This window comes from Taudactylus pleione, unplaced genomic scaffold, assembly GCF_031769625.1.
Source record: "Taudactylus pleione unplaced genomic scaffold, aTauple2 ptg000040l, whole genome shotgun sequence".
NCBI lineage: Eukaryota > Metazoa > Chordata > Amphibia > Anura > Myobatrachidae > Taudactylus > Taudactylus pleione.
The window spans coordinates 30,622,459-30,640,261 of record NW_028284442.1 but is presented as its reverse complement, the minus strand read 5'-3'; the positions used below and the strand labels follow the sequence as shown (position 1 = coordinate 30,640,261).

The window sequence follows — 17,803 nt, the reverse complement described above, 5'->3', positions numbered from 1 at the left end:
TTCTGCTGCAGATTAGTCTTTTTCTCCATATGCCTGCTACATTAGTTCTTTTGGCCCACATCTGCTACAGATTAGTCCTCTTGTCCCTTCTTCTGTTGCAGATTAGTCCTCTTGTCCCTTCTTTTGCTACAGATTAGTCCTCTTGTCCCATATTCTGATATAGATGAGTCTTTTTCTCCATATATCTGCTACAGATTAGTCTTTTTCTCCATGTCTGCTACAGATGAGTCCTTTTCTCCATATGCCTGCTACATTAGTTCTTTTGGCCCACATCTGCTACAGATTAATCCTCTTGCCTCTTCTTCTGTTGCAGATTAGTCCTCTTGTCCCTTCTTTTGCTGCAGATTAGTCCTCTTGTCCCATCTTCTGATATAGATGAGTCTTTTTCTCCATATATCTGCTACAGATTAGTCCTTTTCTCCATATGTCTGCTACAGATGAGTCCTTTTCTCCCTTCTGCTGCAGATTAGTCCTTTTCTCCCTCCTTCTGCTACAGATTAGTCCTTTCTTCCATACATCTGCTACATATTAGTCCACTTGTCCCTTCTTCTGCTGCAGATTAGTCCTTTTCTCCATATGCCTGCTACATTAGTTCTTTTGCTACAGGTTAGTCCTCTTGTCCATTCTTCTGTTGCAGATTAGTCCTCTTGTCCCTTCTTTTTCTGCAGATTAGTCCTCTTGTCCCATCTTCTGCTATAGATTAGTCCTTTTCTCCATATGTCTGCTACAGATTAGTCCTTTTCTCCATATGTCTGCTACAGATTAGTCCTTTTCTCCCTTCTGCTGCAGATTAGTCCTTTTCTCCATACATCAGCTACAGATTAGTCCTTTTCTCCATACATCAGCTACAGATTAGTCCTTTTCTCCCTTCTGCTGCAGATTAGTCCTTTTCTCCATACATCAGCTACAGATTAGTCCTTTTTTCCCTTCTTCTGCTACATCTTAGTTCTCTTGTCCATTCTTCTGCTACAGATTAGCCCTTTTCTCCATACATCAGCTACAGATTAGTCTTATTCTTCCTTCTTTTGCTACAGATTAGTCCTTCTCTTCCTTCTTTTGCTACAGATTAGTCCATTTCTCAATTCTTCTGCTACAGATTAGACCTTTTTTCCTCTTTCTGCTACAGATCAGTCCTTTTTTGTTCTTCTTGTGCAGATTAGTCCTCTTGTCCCATCTGTTGCTATATATTAGTCCTTCTCTTCATTCTACTGCTACAAAATAGTCAATTTCTCTGTTCTGCTGTAACAGTTTAGCCCTCTTCTTCCTTCTTCTGCTACAGGTTAGTCTTCTCCCTTCTTCTGCTACAGATTAATCCTCATGTCCTTTCTTCTGCTACAGATTAGTTCTATTCTTCCTTCTTCTGATACAGATTAGTTATTTTCTCCTTTCTTCTGCAACAGATTAGTCCTATTCTTCCTTCTTCTGATACAGATAAGTTATTTTATCCCTTCTTCTGCTACAAATTAGTCCTATTCTTCCTTCTTCTGATACAGATTAGTCATCTTCTCCCTTCTTCTCGTGCAGATTAGTCATTTTCTGCCTTCTTTTAATACATATTAGTCTGCTTCTCTCTTCTTATGCTACAGATTAATCCGTTTCTCCCTTTTACTACATATTTTTCCTCTTCAGACTTCTGTACTGCCAGTACATTTTCAGAGAATGTTCCTTTTTTTATGTCTCCAGGTGGAGGAGATCAGAGGTTTCATTGACAAGATAGCTGAAAATGTGGAGGAAGTGAAAAGAAAGCACAGCGCTATTCTTGCTTCTCCCAACCCAGATGAGAGTAAGTACTACATGTATTATTTTTGTAATCATTATTATTCTTAGAGTTATGTGTTTTATGTATTTTCTATTGGATTACGGGACACCCTAAGTGGAGCACTTTAGGCTGCTTTGGAAGCGCATTTCCTATATCTATCATATACTTTTCCATGTTTTTCATAGAGCCAGGTCAGTTTTTATTGTGATACTACTATTATGTGATCCATGGCCTACAAACACTACAAACAGTGAAAATAGCCATTTTATGGGCAAAACAGGTATACATGCAGCATTTGAAGACTCTAATAACTTGGGGCCTGATTCAGAGCCACTCGTAAGCGGCAGCTCGTTCGCTCCGAGCGATGTTTGCCCAACTGCGCATGCGTACGGATCGTTATACGCATGCGCGAACCAGTCAGTGCGGCTGAAATTCATGTGCTCGCAAAATAGCGAATGCCTGCTAATTTGAGTGACAGAATGAGGCGTATGTGGGTGGTAACAGGGGAAGGTGCTTTAAAACGGGGAGTGGAGATCCGATCGCAGGCGTGCTTAAAGGTCAAAACGGGCGTTTTATGGGTGTGCATATTTAAAACAGCAGCGTCATTGACCACGTCACTGGGTTTTTTTTAAGACAGAACTGCTCGCAAAATTGTGGTAGCAAAAACCAACCACAAGAATAGCGAGCAGTTCATACCCTGTTCGATGTACTCGATTAATCTAATAAATAGCGGACATGACGTAGGATGCGAGCGGCCAGGGGGCGTAGTTTCCCAAAAAACGACCGCAAGTTTTGTACGCTCGTTCAGACCTAGAGGCGTGAACAGACCGCAAACAGCGAACGGTTCATTTGAATAGCCACCCCTATTTTCAGGACGAGCGAGCACTAATTGCGTCCGGCTCTGAATCAGGCCCTTGGTACCTCGTGATGTCAATAGTTCAGAGTGAGTTGGTAGGCTGCATTCTGTCCGCTTTGCGAAACTATGGCGCACATCACCACACATTATGGTACTGTACTACAACATCGCAGCATCCTGGGTGTGAGGGAAAATCTGCGATGTTGGTGATTTGATTGCGTTATTTTTATGGTGAATAAGGTTTTATGGTTCCAGTGCAATTATATGTATGGTCTGTGTAAATTAGTTATATTTATTTCATTTATTTAATTCAGATTCTGAAAATGTGAAATAAAATACATGTGCAAATGTTGTTGCCAGGCTGACTATTTCATCAAAAATACATATGAAATACACATTCTATTTTGGTGTCATGTTAACAGGAACAGGAATGCAAACTGATAGTATTTTAGCCAGGCAACGTGCCGCAGACTCCAGCAGTGGATGGGATGCTCAGGATGCCATGGATGAGTTTGAATTGGTTGGGTCTCTATTAGGGATGTGCATCGGGCCATTTTTGCTGGATTGGATTAGGCTCTGATTCGTCGTCCTGCTTTGGATTTGAATTTGGATTTTTTTACAAAAATTGACAAAAAAGCTGGGCTTTTTTTTTGTTCCTAGAGTATTATTAACCTCAATAACATTAATTTCCAGTCATTTACACTCAATTTAGACCGCAACACAGTAGTGCCCCATATGCAGTGCCCCCAGTAGTGGTCTCCATATACTGTGCCCCCAGTAGTAGTCCCCCCTATGCAGTGCCCCCAGTAGTAGTCCTCTCTATGCTGCATTGCCCCAGTAGTAGTCCCCCTTATGCTGCATTCCCCCAGTAGTAGTCCCCACTATGCTGCATTGTCCCCAGTAGTAGTCCCACTTATGCTGCATTGCCCCCAGTAGTAGTCCCCCCTATTCTGCATTGCCTCCAGTAGTAGTCTTCCTATGCTGCATTGCCCCCAGTAGTAGTTCCCCTTATACTGCATTGCCCCCAGTAGTAGTCCCCCCTATAATGCATTGCCCCCTTAGTAGTCCCCCTTATGCTGCATTGCCCCCTTAGTAGTCCCCCTTATGCTACATTGCCCCCTTAGTTGTCCCCCTAATGATGCATTGCCCCCAGTAGCGGCCCCCCCTGTAGCGGCCCCTTACACACACACAAAGAAAAAAAAAACTTACCTGAGACCCCGCTCCTGCCGCGACCACTGCCGTCCGCTCCTGCCGTCCACAGCGGGGGGAGCCGCAAGGCGGAGCTCATGAGTGAGCTCCAGCCAGCTCCCTCCGTGGACGCAGCAGCCAATGAGAGTCTGTCTGACTCTCATTGGCTGCTATAACAAACACACAGCCGCCGCTGGCGGCTGTGTGTTTGTTACTGTGTAGGGCAGACCGCTCTCACTGCGGTCTGCCCTACACATGTGGAGCCCTGGAGGATGAAGTTTGGATCCTCGCGAGGATCCGAGCCAGGCGGGGGTTCGGGTGGACTCAGATCCAAAATGTTCGGAGCAGTTCGGATTCCACAGAATCCAAACCGCTCATCCCTAGTCTCTATGCAGATGGGTGTGTATGGTAGCCCGCAGAATCCATTCGCTATGATAGGCTCACCTCTGCATAGGGGAGACAGTTAACTTAGAGAGACAGGAGCATTGGGGATAAGGAGAACTTTGTTTTACCTAGCTTCTCACCACACACACTATGGGGTCTATGTACTAAGAAGAGAAATAAAGTGGATGGAGATAAACAGGGCCAGATTCCTATATATATTGATAGAGGCCCCCACAGGGTTGTTTTCCTGGGATATGCACAAACCTTAATCTGGCCCTGGAGATAAAGTACCAACCAATCTGCTCCTAACTATCACTTTATAGACTGTGTTTGAATAATGACAGTTAGAAGCTGATTGGTTGGTAGTTTATCTCCTTCCAGTTTATCTCTATCTGAGGGCTTAGTACATAGAACCCTAAATAGTAATTATGGTACAGTATTTTGGGTGGAGGTACCCTGTAACCCTACTGCAACACTGCTATTAAGCCCTTCCCTGCAGAAACATAATTATTTCGAGTTGGTATGAAATGTCAATATTCAGAATGTCGACATTGTCTGAATGTCAGCATTGATGTTATACCGACATGTCAACAGGTGCATGTTAACATGATGACATGTCAACAAAGCGTTTTTATAATGTTTAAACTTATTTAAAATTTTAACCGCAGCCTAAACCTAACCCTAACACTGACATGTACTGTCGACGTTGTGACTGTCGACATTCACAGTGTCGACATAATGACCATATTAACATTATGCCCATGTCAACATTCTGGTATCTACATTCTGAGTGTTGACATAATAACTCCAAACCATGGCAATGCATAGCTTTTATTTTTTAATAAATGCGTGTGTGTGTGTGTGTGTATATATATATATATCAGGATAGAAATCAAATCAAATCAAATTTATTGTCACATCCACATAAAATGCGTCAGCGAAAGTGAAATGCAAGATACTCACAGTCAACAGTTACATAACACAATTTAAAATATTTAAATTAACAATAGCAGCAGGGAAAAAACTATTCCGCATCCTACTAGTTCGACACTTAAAACATCTAAAACGCTTTCCAGAAGGCAAAAGTGAGAAAAGAGAGTGACAAGGATGGTTATGGTCGGCAACCATCTTATTTGCTTTGGAAGCACACCTTTTAATATAAATGTCTTCAAGCCTAGGTAAAGACTGACCAATAATTCTTTCAGCTGCCCTGATCACTCTAGACAATGATCTATGCTCCAAACATGTGGAGTTACCGTACCAAACAGTGATCGAATAAGTTAAAAGGCTCTCAATTATACCTCGGTAAAAATGTACCAGTAATGGCCTAGGTAATCCACTTCCTTTTAATTTCCTAAGGAAGTACAGGCGTTGCTGAGCCTTTCCTAACACTGAAGAAGCATGAGACGACCACGACAGGTCCTCCGAAAATTTTATACCAAGGAACTTAAAACCACCCACCCTCTCTACTTCAACACCATTCAGAAATAAGGGACGGGGAGCGCTTTTCCTTGAAATTCCTAAAATCAACCACTACCTCTTTAGTTTTTTTACTGTTTAACAGCAACTTATTATCTTCACCCCATCTAGTTAGTCGATCAACCTCCGCCCTGTAGCTATCCTCATTAGTAATCAAACCTAAAATTGTTTTATCATCAGCAAATTTCACGATGAAATTAGATTCAGAACTGGAAACACAGTCTGAGGTATACAAGGAGTATTTTTTGGAGCGGCCTCCTGGCCGCTTGCATAGCTGTGGGTAACCACCGACAACTATAGCGAGCGGCCAAAATGATGGTTGCGATGGTCAAGACCATCGCGACCATCGGGCTTGCGACGAGACCGTTGCGGTAGGGTCTCGCTGCCGCAAGCCCTGGAGTGCTTTTGGCTCTGTCAGAGCCAAAAGCACTCCCACTGACATCACTAGTGATGTCAGTGGCGCCGGCCCCAGACGGTAGGCGTTCCCATGGGAACGCCTCCGTCTGGGCAGCCACGCCCCCGGCACGCCCACCAAAGGGGGCGTGCTGTCAATCACCATCGACAGCACGCCCCCTTTGGTGCGAGACCCATAACGACGGCTTGGCCGTCGTTATTCGGGTTTTGCGCATGCGCACGACGGTAGCCGCCTCCGTCGTGTGCACTTGGGCAACATCGACCCGCTTGCGAGCACCCGCGAGCGGGTCTGAATCAGGCCCTAAGAACGCAGCCCTGAGGTACTCCTGTATTTACAGCAATTGAGATGAAAACAGATCTCCCAACCTAACCAACTGCGAACGGTCAGACAGAAAATCCAATAACCAATTGCAGATAGACACATCAAAACCGATTGTTAACAATTTTGCAATAAGTAAAGACGGTACTACGGTGTGAAAAAGCAGAACTGTAGTCTGTGAACAACAGTCTAACATACGAATCCTTGTTCTCAAGATGGCACAATATCTTATGAAGAACCATAAGAGCAGCATCCTCGGTAGATCTATTAGATCTATATGCAAATTGATAATTATCAAAAGCATCTGGGATGCTACCCTTAAGGCGTACTAAAATCAAACGCTCAAAACACTTCATAACTAATGAAGTAAGGGCAATAGGGCGAAAATCGTTTAAACCAGAAATGGACGTGGTTTTAGGAACAGGAACAATTGTGGTAGTCTTAAAACAACCCAGGACAATACCTTGAGCAAGAGACAAATTAAAAATAAATGTGAGAATGACAGATAATTGATCAGCGCACTCACGCAAAACCTTACCGGGAATACAATCAGGGCCCGCAGCCTTCCTAGAACTGGTACCCCCGCAAACAAGACCTAACATCGGCCTCTGCCAAGATCCAAGAACCCCCTGGATCATTAATCGTGATAGCACAATTATTATCCACAACATCGAACCTAGCATAAAATTGATTAAATTCGTCAGCCGAAGGGCCACCCATCTTAGGGCCACCCGAATTCAAATCTTTATAGTCGGTTAAGTGCTTAATTCCCTTCCACAAGGACCTAGAGTCACCAGATTCACTAAAGTGACTCTATCCTATCAGAGTAAGCCTTCTTAGCCAGTCCAATACCCTTCTTCAAATCAGACCAGGCAGTAGAATATGCTAAACAATCCCCAGATTTGAAGGCGAGGTATCTAGCTCGTAACAAGGAATGTACATTGCCATTCATCCGAGGCTTATCATTGGGGAAGAAACGTATGACTTTCTTAAATGTTACACTTTCTATACAACAGTTCAGATACAATAGAACCATAGAGGCTAACTGGTCCACATTTATATCAGAACCCATCCTAGCTTCCTCTAAAAATAAATCCCAATCGCTACAATCCAAGCAACCTTGTAGTTTCAGTAAGGCCCCCTCCGGCCAAACAGTAACATTCTTGATAACCGCCCCAGATAGCCAATCAAAGAGAAATACTTTGGCACTAAAAAAAAGGGAAACCTGATCAGACTGCCCTATATGAGGACACAAAACAGTTTTATACGCATAACAGCATATACATATATCTGTGTATATGTATGTATGTATATATATATATATATATATATATATATATAATCACCTTATTGGAGGTCATTGTAATCATCATAGGTAGCTGTAAACACTGCAGTCATCCATTTCAGCACTACAGACAAGAAAATAACTTGCTATTTACTGAAATAATTGGAACTTTCTTAAGCTATTGTTTAGTTAAGTTACCTTTTTTAAGTGCCTGTGGAAAGTATTTAAGCAATGCTTCCAAACTGACACTTTCTGTGTGGGCAGCTATGTATAATTTATTTGTTTTGCTAGAACACAAAAGAAGCAGGTTTGTTAGGTTGATTGCTTCCCTTGCACAGCAAAAACACATTTGAGGAAAGTAAAGTGGTATTTTTGTTATTGCCTGTGATCTACTGAAAAGACATTACATTTGCGTCTTTCCATTCAACTGATTAAGAGTGTGTGGGATTTGTCTTAAATTGTACCAGACCAAGGGCCTCATTCTGAATGACACGCAGTGCCGATAAATGGTCAATATGTTTCAGCTGCGCATTCGTCTGTTGCTAAAAAGTGTCACAGCGTATGCGTCCCTTTGTGTTTGCGCACAAAGGAGCAGGACCGATTGAGATGCACTGCATCTGAGGTGTCCTGGAAATGTGCTGGGGGTTCCTGTGCTGTTGGTGGCTATTCAAATGCACGAAGATGGTCTGTCTTAAGGACATGTTATGGGAGTGTCGCGGGTGTGACGTTAGAGACCGTGATGCATCTGATACCGATTGTCTTGAATGTGTGTTTTCATCATGGGGGGTGATTCAATTGTTTTATCGCACCCTATCTACCGTCTAAAGCGACGGGAGATCAGGGTGCAATATTCAATTGTGTGCATATCGCGCATGTCGGGCCCAAAAAGACAGGGTTTAGCCGCGCAAAGCGGCTAAACCCGTTTAAAGTCCTGCTTTGGGTGCCCAAACCCCCGTTTGGCCGCCCAAATGCCGACCCATAGCACATTTCGGGGGCTGCGAGCTGAAATGTATGCTCCCGCGGTTGTATGCGCCCATACAGAGCAACAATTGAATTGCTCGGTCGGGCGCCCGGCACCTGCTGCCGCAGGTGCTAACAATTGAATCGCCCCCATGGAGTCGAGGAGACTAGAGGTCAATTTGGAGCACAATGTTGAGCCTAGTGTCAGAAAGCTGGGTCTCCGTTGAAGGTCACGGGCCTTCCAGCTGGGCAGTGGTCCCAAAAACACTTCATAAAGTACACGGGAATGGTTCAGGACAAGGCGCTGGAGTGGGTTGTTAAATGACCAGCAATGAGCCCTCTCTTTTTTACTTCTTCTGATTTAAGGATACATAGCATTACATTCTGAATCCACTAAAAGGTTCTGTAATAGTAACAGGGAAAGAATTGTGGAGACCAAATACTGTTGTTAATTTTAACTTATGTTTAGAGAATTTTAATTTCTCGGAACATGGATTTGAAGTGAATTTCATAATGATATACAATAATTTCCCACCAATGATGAACTCAAAATACAATTTGTTTGTCAAATAACAAAAGTAAAAAAAAATCTACACTCTATGGACAATATCTCTGTTCTGTGAAGGCATCGGAGTCTTCCACATACATACAGCATCTGTGAAGTTTAATATTTGGTTTCTCTATATAAGGCAACTTGTGACTTCGGTTTAATTGTCATTTAAAGCTGCATTACCATCAATATTTTCATACATCATTATTATAATATTTTATTTATAAAGTGCCAACATATTACTCAGTGTTGGGCTTGTGACACATACAAATAACAGCATACAATGGGCCATAGTGCAGAATTGAACTGAAACCGGTTGTTTCTTCCAAAGGAGCATGGCAAGAATCTGTATATCCGCCCATATGGAGAATTGTACTCATCTTGCGGTGTGCGCCCGCCCCTTTTTGTATACTTTGTTTGCTACTAGTCATCGTCATCCGCGTGCGCTTGTATATACCCAGTACTAGGTGCAACAGATACTCCTCCAAATAGGCATATTGTCACTTAGGTCCAATTGTGCATACCCCGCAGTTCTGGTGACACTTCCTCACTGAGCATTACCTATGAGAGAATGACATTATAGACAGCATGCAAGATACGCTCCGCCAATGGGCATATGTTCAACCCGGCATAGGCCAATGACATGAAACAGAAGATAAAGATGGCCATGCCCAAAGGGCTTACAGTCTAAATGGTGGGGGAGACACTTATCAGTAGGCAGCAGAATAACAGTTGTAGCTCTTAGTAGAGTTCTATGTTGATGGAGGCATGCAGTGTGCTAGTTCAATGTAATCACAGGTACTGTGCTCATTCCTGGCTCCAGACAGTTATTATTTACAGATCCTGTTCTAGTTCAAGTCTCCAGGCAGTTGGTAATTACAGGTACTGTGCTCGTTCCTGGCTCCAGGCAGCTATTATTGACAGATCCTGTGCTAGTTCCTGGCTCAAAGCAGCTGGTAACCGTTCCTGGCTCAAGGCAGTTGTTATTTACAGATCATGTTCTAGTTCCTGGCTCCAGGCATCTGGTAACCACAGGCAGATTGCCAGTTCCTGGAATTTGGCAACTGCAGGTACTGCACAGTACTAGTTCCTGGCTCAGGTGGCTATTTACAGATCATGTTCTAGTTCCTGGCTCCAGGTAGCTGGTAACCACAGGCAGATTGCCAGCTCCTGGCATTTGGCAACTGCATGTACTGTATAGTACTAGTTCCTGGCTCCATGCAGTTTGCAATTACAGGTACTGTACAGTACTAGTTCCTGGCACCAGGCAGTTGTTATTTACAGATCATGTTCTAGTTCCTGGCTCCAGGTAGCTGGTAAGCACAGGCAGATTGCCAGTTCCTGGCATTTGGCAACTGCATGTACTGTACAGTACTAGTTCCTGGCTCCAGGCGGCTATTTACAGATCATGTTCTAGTTCCTGGCTCCAGGCAGCTGGTAACCACAGGCAGATCGCCAGTTCCCGTCAGTTGGGAATTGCATGTACAGTAGATTTGTAGAGTGCTAGTTCCTGTCTGTTAAATACGTCTGTGGAAGGTAAGAGTGAGTATGAGTACTAATTAATAATTAGAAGTCACAGTTTCCATGATTGCACTTTCTGATTGGGGTGGGCCATCCTCTCCCACACAGCTCATGTCCTCTGCAGGGTCACAGCTCCCCAGTTTTTGGCCAGGGCTGTCAGATAAACCACAAAACCCTGTGGAAAATGACTGCATATAGTAGCCCAGAGGGCTCTGGGAATTGGGGGAGCCCTATGGGCTGATACATGCAGCTTTAATTATGCAATACATAAAATGCAATTTCTACTTTATATGTACTGCTTTGCATGCCAGTGTTCTGTGCTGCTATTTGGAAGCTCTGCTTACAGCTATTATAGATATTCTAGACGAGAGAAGGGCCGAGTTACAGCGGTGAACCATTGAAGATTTCTGGATGCATTTCTGCATTTGTTGTCCATACTGTTTATACAATTGCTCCCCAGTGTGTGTATACGCGCATCACTCCGTCACAGGTCACACCTGTCTGTGTATCATGTTCAGTCTCTTGGTGCCTGACTCCCAGTCAGAAAAGGTTATGAATGGAGGATCAGCAGCTTGGATCTTTGCCAGTGGATGTTACTGTAGCAATTAAGACTAGATAATTATTTCCTTAAGCCTGGGCTCTCTTTTTCTGTGTGATCGGAGTGCGAGAAAGGACCCAGACCCTCCTGCTCTGTTATAAACGTATAATTGGATTCCAGCTCTAGATTCCACTGCAAGATGCTTTCTGGCCTCAGGCTCTCATGAATGGTCCCTTTTTGCCCGTGCTGAACCTTTATCGTATGGCAAGAAATATGTCAGGTACTCATCTGTCATATCAATCTGCTCCAGCGTGCTGCTGCATGCCCTGCGTGTTACTGGAAGCGTCTATAGAAATATTTTCATATTATACATATATGAAGCTCAGTCTGTTATTTATTTTGCACGGGATAATTTATGCGTCACAGGAGTGGGAATATGATAAACAAGATTTGAATGAACTCAATATTTATTCCTCAGAATAGGAGCAATCTGTAGAAATGGGCTGATGCTAAGTAGCACTGGGCCCCTGGTGGCTTGTGGGTGCCGCGGAAATAATAAATACTGGTCCATTGTCTCCTATGGAATGAATATTTAAAACATTAGTGATGAGGCCTCATCACTAAACAAGTCTCTAAGTGTGCCCCCATTACTAAATAAATCTCTGTTTGTCCATATGTCTACTCCCTTTAGAGAATAAATAAATGCTAGTGCCCCCATTTAATAATAAAATAAATAATACTGGTCTCATTTAATATAGATATAAAAAAAATATAATATTACCATCTTATATTATTAATTTAGGCCCATTTTGTTCTGCAGTCCAGTGGTTTTGATAAATGTTTATGGAGAATCTTTTCTGTTCCTGATCTGTCACAATTTATATGGATAAAAAAAGTAAAAAAAAAAACCCTGAGACCGCTCCTATACAGCTCCTGATGCCAAATGAGTTAGGGGCCTATTTATTAACATTATTTTTACTAAAATAAAGTGAAAATGGTGTTTTCACACCCTTTTCACATTATTTTAGTATCACATAAATTTACTAAGGAGCAATTGAAGTATAATTCGGAAAATTCTACTGCAATCTAATTATCACATATATTTAGTAAGCAGATCGCATTTCCCATAGTTGTAATGGAAAATGTGATCTGGCCAGGTTTACTAAAAATGAAATGAGAAAAAAACCGGGGGAAACCTGAAGATGGCGTTATCCAGGGTTTCCCCTAGTTCCCCAACCCATGCTCTACTCTAATGTGCAGAGCCGGGCCCCAGTGATCAGCTGTGTGGCCTAAATAGACCACAAGCTGATCACTTCAAAACAAAAAAAAGTAAAAAAAAAACCCAAACACTTACCGGATTCCAGGGGCTGGAGATCGGTGCTCTGGTGATGTCCTCTGGGGCTCCGGTCAACTGGTCCTATGGCTCCTGCACTGTGACCCTGGTCAGCGGCTGCATAGGGGGAGGTGGGGACCCATTGGAGGATCGCGGGGGAGGGTGGAGCAGTTGCAGGGGGTTTGGCGCAGACACATTCTCCCTGTACTTTTTCCAAAAAATATAGGGGGATGTGATTCACAGGGACAGAGCTTTATTGCAAGTTCTGTCCCTGCAAGGGATTTTTGATAAATTCCTGTGATATTTCCTAAATTCTCAATGCGAATTTGGTCGGAAACAGTGGCGGCTCCAGGGGTCGGGCTGCAGCGCAGTCCAAAATTAACAAAGGGGAACCACATCAACTGCCATTCAAACGCTGCCAAACATCGCCAGCCAGGACTTACTGGCTGTTGGTGTGGCTCCCCTATTTGAAATTTCGACTGCGCTGCAGCCCCACCCCTAGAGCCGCCACTAGTCGGAAATATCGCACTACAACATCATTTTAAATGCAGATTGTAGTAAATAGGGCCCAATATGTGCTACTTAGCATTACAAAGTACTATGATTACAGTTATGAGTATATCAGTAAGCATGGATTGAAAAAATGGACACAGGAGTTTAATGATCATATGGTAAAACATACAGTAAATGTACTAGACAGAAGGGTGTCTAATATCCAGGCTGTCTCACTGGGAATTCCGATAGTGGGCCTGATTCAGGGATGGTTGGTAATGTAGCCGCGGTCGCAGACGTTCTCTCAGTAGCAATTGCGGGAATATGTAAATGCTAATCTCATCATTCTCTTTGTGCTGTACAGTGCCGCCATGGAGTGTACAAGCTCTAAGACGCCCCCTATCAGGCTGTGTGGTCTGTGCATTTGCAATGGAGATTGTAAACACGCCAACATTGGTTGCACCATCGATATTTGCTGTAGCTTAGGGTCTACTCTATCTACTCCTCTAATCCAACTAAACACGCCAGTGACACTCCTATAACACGCCCATGAAAGGGCACCTTTCTGCGATCACTTTAGGTCACCTTCCAATATCCGCCCTGAAACATCCAGGGATTGCAAATCCCTTCTCAAGTGTTAGCGATGCCGTACACAATTGGGATCACCATCAGACACTTGGTTTGCGCATGCGCAGTAAGGATCTGTCTTTTCGCGCATGTGCAGTAGCAAATAGTCACTCATCTGCGGGAAGATCGACACCAATTGAGCCACCTTAATTCTCTGCTTCCCTGACAAATCAGAGTAACTGGTTCCTGTCTTTGACCATCACTTGTCCGTATTCTCTGCCACAGCCTATGCCGCCATCCAATCACATTCAATGATCCTTTTCTATCCTACTGCCACCGATTGACCAGATGCCAAAACTGTTACACGCAGACATGTAACTTCATTCCATTCAGGGATAAATTATAGGCAGGCTGAGATTGAGGAGGAGAGTTATCAAAGCTTGGTGAGAGATAAAGTGGAGATAGATCAAGTATCAACCAATCAGCTTTTAGCTATCATTTCTACTTCAGGGTCCATAGGGTATCCACAGGATACCTTGGGGTATAGGTGTGACGTCAGTCGCTGGGCACCATAGAGTTAAGCTTTTCAGCCTCCCAGGATGCACTAGGGTCCCCCTCCTATACCCCGCCCCCGAGCCAAGGCACCTCAGTTTAGTTTGGTGCCCGGCCGGCGTCGGGTGCACCTGTCGGAGTGGGGGCTAGAAGAACCCCTGAAGCTTTCTTCAGTGCAGCTGTGGCTGCACATCTCTATGTACAGCATGGACAGTCAGTCCTGACGTCCATGCTGTCTTCCCTACACCCCCGCCAGTACCAGAACGCCGGTACCGATCCGGGGATGCTGGTGAGCATCTGGGGTCACAGCTAGCGGTGACCCCAGATGTTCCGGACCATGGCCGGATCCAAGGGGGACAAAGGTAAACAGCGGGGTCCCGCGGTGGGTTCCCACTGGTCACATGGTCCTAAGTCCCCAGGCAGGGGGCTCCCTGGGGACTGGCTGCAGCGTGGAGCCAGGCGACCACCTGCGCTTTCCACTACCCCCTGGGACAGCGGACCGCAGCAGAGCGGTAGCGCTGCGGCGTCCCAGGGGTTAAATGCATGCCAGGGGAGCGCGCCTTCCCTGTCTCACAGCCGGCGCCTCCCCCGCTGCACACAGCCCTCTCTGCATGCTGCCGACTGGTCCTGTGGCAGCGCTCCTCCCCCAGGCCAGCCTCCTCTCTGCTCCTCGGCGGCCATCTTCTCCAGAACGCATGGTGAACGCTGCTGGAAGCGCTGGACGGAAGCATCGTGGTCTGGGTCCCCCCGCATACCTCTCCTCCGCTGTGGCTCAGGTCTGTGTATGCAGCGCTGTGTCCTACCAGGCCCTGTGTCTGTGTAGTTGAGTGATCAGCGCTGTTAGTGCAGGAATTGTTATTTCTCTGCATTGTATGTGACTGTGCTAGCGCTGCCTGTAACTTTTCTTCTCTAAACTGTTATTACTGTCCCTGTTCTTTCTGCTAAAGCCCTTGCGGTGCGGTGCTGCAGGGTGGTCTCTCGCCTATTTAATACTTAATTGGTGAGAGAGGTCACATACGTGGTGCCATCATGTCTGAAAGTGATTTTCCCCTCCGGCTACAGTGTACCACGTGCAAAGTACCGTTAGCAGAGGGGGAGGGTAGCGCGGAGGGCCTTTGCCGGCAGTGTTTGTCCATGGCGCGGCCTATTACGGTTACAGCACCGGTACAGGAGCCGCCCTGGGCTTGTTTCGCTCAGGCGTTAACAGCTTTAGTGGGCCAGTTAGCTCCGCAGCCCGCGTTTACTCCGATGGGTTTGTCCCAGCAGTCTGTGGTGTCGTCACCCATGCAGGGGTTCCCACGACAATTGGTGGTACCCCACAGTCTCCCTATTTCCCCGCTCCCGGGTTCTCAGGAGCCAGCGTGGGTTAACTCCCTGACGAGTTCTGTACAGCACTTGTCGGATGTGTTGCAAGGGGAGTCTGTGATGCGGCCTCATAAAAGGCCAGTGGCGTCTCTGTCCGCTCCTTATGAGGATGACGAAGGGACGTCTGATGATGGGGAGATTCTGGATCCTTACGATCAGGAACCTCTCCATACTAAGGACGCTGATGCTAAGTCCAAAGTATATATTCCTGGACTTATTCGGGCGGTCCGCACAGCCTTGGTGATTGAGGACGAAGTTCCCCCAGCGGCTAAATCTAAGTATGCCTTTTTCAAAGATGTGAAGGGCGATGCCACAGTCTTTCCTCTTTCGGGTCAGTTGGTGGACCATTTAGAGGAGGCGTGGAAACAACCTGGCAAAAGATACCAGCCGCAGAGACGCCTGGCGGTGGCTTATCCGTTTGCGGATAATTATTTTGCTAAGTGGGAATCCCCTCCACAGGTGGATTCTCACGTGACCCGTCTTGTCCGTAGTGCCACATTGCCGATGCCATCCATGTCCTCCCTTAAGGATGCTACGGACCGCAAGGTAGAAATCTGCCTGAAGTCCGCTTATTCCCTTGCAGGGGGGGCAGCACGGCCGGCTATGGCCATTTGCTGGGTTGCCAGAGCGATGGAGCGCTGGGCGGATTCATTAGAGGCTTCTTTTGAATCCGACTGTCCGGCCGAACAGGCGGAGTTGATTGGCAATCTCCGTGATTCGGCCACCTACATCAACGAGGCGGCTCTAGACATTAGTACTCTGGTGTCTAGAATTTCTTCAGCAGCGGTAGCTGCTCGTCGCACCTTGTGGCTGCGATCCTGGAAGGCGGACGCAGATTCCAAGAAAGGTCTGGAAGCGTTGCCGTTTACCGGAGAAGTTCTCTTTGGTCCGGATCTGGATAAGATTGTGGCCACGCTGGCGGCAGCCAAATCTGCTTGTCTCCCGTCGGCCGCTGCTCCTTCTGGTTCTGGACCATCGTCCTTTCGGTCATCTAGGGCCCAGGGCAGGCCCAAACCACAGTCGTTTCCTCGACAGGCTGGCCCTAAGAAATCGGTCAAGCCCCGGAAGCAGGCATGGAGTACCAGACGTCCGGCCCCCAAGCCAGATGACAAGCCTGCGGCCTGACGGTCCGGGCCTCCCTTTGGGGGATCCCAGGGTGGGAGGCCGCCTGCTACAGTTCGCCCAGTGTTGGTCGACCACTACGACAGACACTTGGGTTCTGGAGGTGGTTTCCCACGGATACGCCCTCTCCTTCCGGCACAGACCCCGGGCTCGATTCTTCACCACGGGTCTACCATCAGACCGGAACAAGGCTACGGAGCTGCGGAAGGTATTGCACACTATACTCCAGGCTGGAGTTATAGTGCCTGTTCCATTCTCCCAGAGGGGCCAGGGTTTCTATTCAAATCTATTTTTGGTACAGAAACCCAATGGGTCATATCGTCCGATTCTCAACCTCAAAGCACTCAACAAGTCTTTGCGGGTCCCGAAGTTTCGGATGGAGACCCTATGGTCCATCATTCTAGGGGACTACATGGTGTCATTGGACATACAGGACGCTTACCTGCATGTCCCTATTCTTTTGCACCATCAACAGTTCCTCAGGTTTGCAATCCGCAGCGACCACTTCCAGTTTCGGGCGTTACCTTTTGGCCTGGCAACAGCACCACGTGTTTTCACCAAGGTGATGGCGGTCATGGCGGCTCCTCTGCGGCTGCAGGGAGTCCGCATGTTGCCGTATTTGGACGACCTGTTATTGGTGGCAGGATCTCCAGAGCTCCTGTTACGCCACTTGGACCTGACCATTGCACTGCTGCAACGGCACGGCTGGCTAATCAACTGGCAGAAGTCCACTCTAATCCCGTCTCGGAGGATTCTGCATCTTGGAGCCTTATTGGACTCGGGACAGCAAAGGATCTTCGTGACGGAGGACAAGATCTCTGCTTTACAGTCAAGGGTGCGCAGTTGTCTGCACAGCCGCCGGGTGTCCTTACACTCGGCGATGAGGTTACTGGGCTCCATGGTGTCGGTGTTCGACATGGTGGAATACGCCCAGTTTCACTCCAGACCTCTGCAGCACCTGATCCTGTCCAAGTGGAATGGGCTGCCTCAGTCTCTGAAGTCCCGGACGATTGTGCTCACCCCGGAGGTTCACCTGTCCCTTGCGTGGTGGTTACAGACGACCCACCTCAACAAGGGACGACCGTTCTGGGTTCCAAATTGGGTCCTGTTGACAACGGA

The 17,803-nt window shown here is 46.2% G+C and overlaps 1 protein-coding gene and 1 pseudogene across 5 annotated transcripts in view; one reads left to right on the top strand and one right to left on the bottom strand.

Annotated features, from left to right (window-relative positions):
* Positions 1 to 17,803, top strand: part of STX1A (syntaxin 1A) — a 168,474-nt gene that overhangs the window by 72,132 nt on the left and 78,539 nt on the right. For all 5 annotated transcript variants that reach the window (XM_088455195.1, XM_088455203.1, XM_088455219.1 and 2 more), the window contains exon 3: positions 1,684 to 1,783. In XM_088455195.1, the coding sequence (XP_088311321.1) occupies positions 1,684 to 1,783 (100 nt within the window). The remainder of the gene's footprint in view (positions 1 to 1,683; positions 1,784 to 17,803) is intronic.
* LOC148538493 (uncharacterized) overlaps positions 6,504 to 17,803 on the bottom strand; it is a 50,250-nt pseudogene continuing 38,950 nt past the window's right edge.